This window comes from Coregonus lavaretus (assembly GCF_964263955.1).
Source record: "Coregonus lavaretus genome assembly, chromosome: 5".
Taxonomy (NCBI): Eukaryota; Metazoa; Chordata; class Actinopteri; order Salmoniformes; family Salmonidae; genus Coregonus; species Coregonus lavaretus.
This window is the reverse complement of record NC_139992.1, coordinates 63,289,778-63,295,777: the sequence shown is the minus strand read 5'-3', so window position 1 is coordinate 63,295,777 and position 6,000 is coordinate 63,289,778. Positions and strand designations below refer to the sequence as shown.

Here is a 6,000-nt window from a genome sequence, read left to right as displayed (position 1 = left end):
TACTTGTGAAAATTGCACCAAGGCTATAAAAAAACTGTAATCAAACTGAAATACTTGAATTCATCAATCCCAGTGTTGCTTCATTTAAGAAAAGTATGCTCTTCTTCAATACCATTCCTATCTCCTATGACATATATTCAGTGCAAATAGTAAGTAGGGAGGCCTACTATTGGTTATGAGAAGAAAAAAAAGAAATGTAACCCGTGTGTTTATTTTGTACAGTTAAAATGTTGTTGAGAAATAAGATGAGTCCCTCACTCTAAACATCAAATAAAACCCATGTATACAGTACATTATGAATGAGCCACAGATGGCGTGTCGAGGGAGGGAGGTGACAAAACCCATAGAACAGCCCTATAACATGACGAACAACATAAAAACGAGTCTGTTCGAAACGTACAGGAAACTCGAGAGAGCAGCAACTGACAAGCGTTCACATGACTTGTGTAGCCTAACGTGGATATTTCTGTGATAGCGCACCAGTCCAAAGACACAGGTAGGCTTTCACAAACGATAACGTTTTATAAACTTTTTCATAGTCACTAACCAGAACGATTTGATCTAGCTCCGCTACAGAAATTAAGGTAGGCGAAATTTATGCTGCTGTAAAATGAGATTGACAAGAAATGTCATGTGGTAGGCTTAACGTTACTTGACAGACGGTCACTAGTCGACGAGCATCAGTAATATATGTTCCTTATTGGGCGCAGAATAAGATCGATCTATATTATTAATTACTCCGAATATATTGTATTATTGGATAACGACAGACATAAACAGCTTAATAATACTTAATATATATATATATATATATATATATATGTATGTATATGCAGTGTGATACGTCATTGAAACGCGATATGCGTCACATTTTTAAAATAGGTAGGCCTAGAGTATGCTCTTTTTGAATAGTCTACTTTATCATAAACTATTATATTACTGTACCTGGACAAAAACTCTACAAGCACTGATCCTTCAGTCACTCTCACAGATGTGTAATTGATTTGGCTATTGTTATTTGCTTTGGGCTGTTGGAATTGTTCCACAGCATGAGTCAATGGAAACAAATTCAACAGCTCGAGATCAAATACCTGGAGCAGGTGGACTACCTTTATGATGACAACTTCCCTATGGACATACGGCAGGTGCTCTCCAACTGGATTGAGAGCCAGGACTGGTGAGTGTGTGTGTGTGTGTGTGTGTGTGTGTGTGTGTGAAAGAGAGTGTGTCTTTGTCTGTGTGTGTCTGTGTGTGTCTATCTGTATGTGTGCATGTCTGTGTGTATGTGTGTGTCTGTATGTGTGTGTCTGTGTGTGTCTGTCTGTATGCATGTCTGTGTGTGTGTGTATCTGTATGTGTGTTGGTGCGTGTGTGTTACTGTACAGTAATAATAATAGATATCAAGTTGGGTTTCCAGTGAGCATGTTCAAGAACTAAAACACAGCATGTAGGGGCCCCGTGTAGCTCAGTTGGTAGAGCATGGTGCTTGCGACGCCAGGGTTGTGGGTTCAATTCCCACGGGGGGCCAGTATGAAAATGTATGCACTCACTAACTGTAACTCGCTCTGGATAAGAGCGTCTGCAAAATGACTAAAATGTAAATGTGGCTACCATAACTGGTAGCACTTTACTTGAAGGGGCTATACATAAGGCATTCATAACACCTTTATGAGACCAGCCATGACACCTTAATGAATGTTGAAGTATTGTGCTGTATTAATTCATTATGGTAATCCAGCTCTGACTGACATGTAGCCTATTCATGTATTGGTTCGTTCCATTAAATGAGTCCCTTTGATATTTTAAATATAAATTGTGCACCAATATTAGATTTTAAATGCCTGTTATATTAAATTAATTGCCCTTTAATATAGACCACATGGACAATTCAATTTATCTGATTTTTAATTTGAATAAAAATGTATTATACATTTTGACATGTCCCTCTCTGTACTCTCTGTGACTTCTCTGAAGATTTTAACCCAGTTAACCATTAAATGTTTTCACCATCATTGTAAAGCCCTTTTTATTTTGTTGCTTTGATGGAAGATTATTATTTATTACATGTGATTAGGGATTAATTTTAAGGTAAAAAAATAAAAAAAATAAAAAATAAAAGAGTTTTGGTGAAACGATTCCTTAAAAAAATAATGTTTTTCAAAATAAACATTGAACATCTAATAGTCAAATCATAGTGTTAAGGCAGGTGAGCTGGTTCTACTCTCTTTGGGCATTTTCTGGTGTTTTGTGGTGGAAAACTGAGTGGGTCGAGCATAACACGACATAGATAGATAGCTTTTTTGTGAAGCTTGCATGTAGCTACCCTTTTCCTGCAGTCGAATTACCAAAGCACCCTCTAGTGGCCTCATGGGTGGAATGTTATTAATATTTTTCATAATTTCATAATTAATAAACATTTATTATTTCTACTGCCGAAAAAGTGTAATATTGGGATGCAAACTCAAAATGTAATACATTTAATCTCTATGTCTGACATGGTACAGGTGTCTTCTTTTTTATAAGCTATAACCATGTGTGTTAGGTGTATACTTTTGTTTCAAAGTAGATTTGTTTAAGACTACCAAGAAACACTATGTGTGTCCCTGATTTAGCCAACTGCAGAAATTAATTTCCCCTCCCTGTTACACACAACAAGCTTCCATTCCCCCTGTCACAAGAGGATTTATGGCGGATTTAAGATGAAATCGTCAACCCTGTTACGGTCAACCCTATTACTTTATTTGGCACTTAATAGGCACTTAGTATAGTCTTTTTCGCCACCAACTTACACTAGCCAAAAGGGACTCATTTCGTGGAACCACCCTATTGCACTTGTACAAAACAGCAAAATAAGCATTTGATGATATGACATGCTGAAAAATATGAATGGGTGATTCACCTTTTCCCTTGTACATTATAACATGATATGTACAGTATGTTCTACATGTTCTTATTAATAACTTTTTGATTGAGCACTGAAAACTGTTAAATTAGATACAAAGCTAAGACAAAGTGTGTGTGTTTTTTCCAGGGATACTGCCGCAAACCATGAGTCCATGGCGACAGTTCTCCTCAGCAATCTCCTGTCTCAGCTGGACAGGCAGTGTTCTCAGGAACAAAACTTCCTACAAAGACACAACCTGAAGATCATCAACCAGCAGTTACAGGTGCCACAATAACCTCCCTTACAATATCATACACCTAACCTGGTTAAAACCAGAATGAACTCTGCGCTAAATCAGTTTGCCAGGCAACCATATACACTGCGTATCCAACATTGATAACATTAAACAGTCTCTCCTTGTCATTGATGCATTTAAGCATTGAGGTGATTTAGTACAACCAACCCACAACTTCCCGTAAATGGGGAGTGGCACTGTGTAGTATGTTGTGACAGTGTGTATGTGTGTGTGTGCGTATGTGTCACGCCCTGGCTCTGGGGACTATGTTATGTTGAGCCAGGGTGTGTAATTCTATGTTTGATTTTCTATGTTGGGCTGAGTGACTCCCAATCAGAGGCAACGAGTGTCCGCTGGGTGTCTCTGATTGGGAGCCATATTTAACTGTCTGTCTTTCACTTTGTGTTTGTGGTTTCTTGTTCATTTCGGTTTGTGTTAAACTGTAGACGTCACGTTATCGTTTATTGTTTTGATCGTGTGATCAGTAATAAAAGGATATGTTCACCTTCAACGCTGCGCCTTGGTCCTCATCTCTAACCAACGAGCGTGACAGAAGAAACCACCATAACAGGACCAAGCAGTATGAAGAAGAGAGAGGATGGACTTGGGAGCAGTTGAGTAGGAGTCTCGACTGGGCCAAGCCAAGAGAAGAGGAGAGAGGTTGGAGTTTGGAGCAGTGGGGTGAGAGTCTGGCGAGAATGATGGAGGCCTGGCCCACGGGGAGGAGAGACCCCCAGAAATTTTTTAGGGGGGGGCTCACGACGTCGGGGCAGCAGGAGGCCGCTATGGAGCGGTCCAGCGGGGTTGCAGAGGAGGCCGCCAGGTTACGGGGGCCACTGGTAGAAGAGGGGATGGAGGGTGTAGAGGCACGGCGAGAGGTACTGGCGTGTGTTGCCAGTCCGGTCCGGCCCGTTCCAGATCCCGGTGTAGAGCCAGTGGTGTGTGTCCCCAGTACGGTCCGGTCTATTCCTGCTCCCCGCACCAAACCTACGGTGTGCGTCGACAGCCCAGCCCGGCCCGTTCCTGCGCTCCGCACCAAGTCTGTGGTGCGCGTCGCCAGCCCAGTCCGGCCCATCCAAGCTTCCCGCACCAAGCCAGTGGTGTGCGTCGTCAGTCCGGCACGGCCCGTGCCTGCTCTCCGCACCAAGTCTATGGTGCGTTTCGTCAGCCCTGTCCGGCCCGTTCCTGCTCTCCGCACCAAGTCTGTGGTGCGCGTCGCCAGCCCAGTCCGGCCCATCCAAGCTTCCCGCACCAAGCCAGTGGTGTGCGTCGTCAGTCCGGCACGGCCCGTGCCTGCTCTCCGCACCAAGTCAATGGTGCGTTTCGTCAGCCCTGTCCGGCCCGTTCCTGCTCTCCGCACCAAGTCTGTGGTGCGCGTCGCCAGCCCGGTCCGGCCCGTCCAAGCTCCCCGCACCGGGTCAGTGGTGCGCGTCGTCAGCCCGGTCCGGCTCATTCCTGCTCCCCGCACCAAGTCAGGGGTGCGCTTCGTCAGCCCGGTCCGGCCTGTTCCTCCTCCACGCATCAAGCCAGGGGTGTGCGTCGTCAGTCCAGCACAACCCGTGCCTGGGTCATGTCCGGAGCCGGATCCGCCGCCGAGGCGGAGTGCCCACCCGGTCCCTCCCCTGTTGTGGTTGTTTGGCGTGGCCGGAGTCCGCGCCTTTGGGGGGGGGTACTGTCACGCCCTGGCTCTGGGGACTATGTTATGTTGAGCCAGGGTGTGTAATTCTATGTTTGATTTTCTATGTTGGGCTGAGTGACTCCCAATCAGAGGCAACGAGTGTCCGCTGGGTGTCTCTGATTGGGAGCCATATTTAACTGTCTGTCTTTCACTTTGTGTTTGTGGTTTCTTGTTCATTTCGGTTTGTGTTAAACTGTAGACGTCACGTTATCGTTTATTGTTTTGATCGTGTGATCAGTAATAAAAGGATATGTTCACCTTCAACGCTGCGCCTTGGTCCTCATCTCTAACCAACGAGCGTGACAGTATGTGTTCTGTGTGGAAAAGGAAACGAAAGACAAGATCTGTTCATTTGTTTTTTTTTGTCACCTTTAGGGATTGGCTTATGGGTTTGTCGGCGTTCCTCAAACTGAGCATCCTTTCACTTGTAATAAGTGTTGTATGTCATTTTTTTCACAGACAATTTCACCTCTTACCCTATTCAGGGGAATCAAAATTATATGATGCTCTCTGAGGTCTCAGGACATTGACTGGCAGTATATTTATTAGACTCTCTGAGAATTGTACCTTAAAACACATTAACAGGAACAGGAAATAGCTGTTTGAGGCTGATGACTGGGGCCGGCTAGGCCATATTTCTGTATAACACAACTGATGTAGGAAAGACACATATCTAATCGGAACCTTGTGGTTTCCAGAATCTCCCTTTTGAGTGTATGTGACTGTGTGTGTGTGTGTGTGTGTGTGTGTGTGTGTGTGTGTGTGTGTTTGTGTGTGCAGATGGTGTGATGTTTCTCAGAGGAAGTAGTAGCTCAAAACAAGAGGGGAACATCAAGAGGTTTGTTTGGGGTGGCGCTTGGAGATGTGCGTTTTGTTGTTGTTTAGGTGTGCTGTCTATTATGCACAGAGGACAGATGGAAAGTGTCTCTTTCCATGCAATCATTTGTGCTGAGTCTACCTTGAAGGTATACAAGCATTGTTTAAGGTCCATTTTTTTGAACTCAGTCAATTTAGGGAATTCAATGGAAATGCATTTCATGAATTGAATAAACCCTCCTCCAGTGGTTCATACCTGAATTGCATTTTGTTGTGAGGGATCTGACCCTAAACTGACCCTAAAAATATGGCACTAAATGAAGAAAA

At 43.9% G+C, this 6,000-nt stretch overlaps 1 protein-coding gene across 1 annotated transcript in view; it reads left to right on the top strand.

Moving 5' to 3' along the window:
* The first annotated feature begins 381 nt into the window (after positions 1 to 381).
* Positions 382 to 6,000, top strand: part of stat4 (signal transducer and activator of transcription 4) — a 29,625-nt gene continuing 24,006 nt past the window's right edge. The window contains exons 1-3 of the mRNA XM_084162543.1: positions 382 to 496; positions 1,049 to 1,177; positions 3,032 to 3,167. Of these exons, the coding sequence (XP_084018669.1) occupies positions 1,050 to 1,177; positions 3,032 to 3,167 (264 nt within the window). The 5' untranslated portion in view covers positions 382 to 496; position 1,049. The remainder of the gene's footprint in view (positions 497 to 1,048; positions 1,178 to 3,031; positions 3,168 to 6,000) is intronic.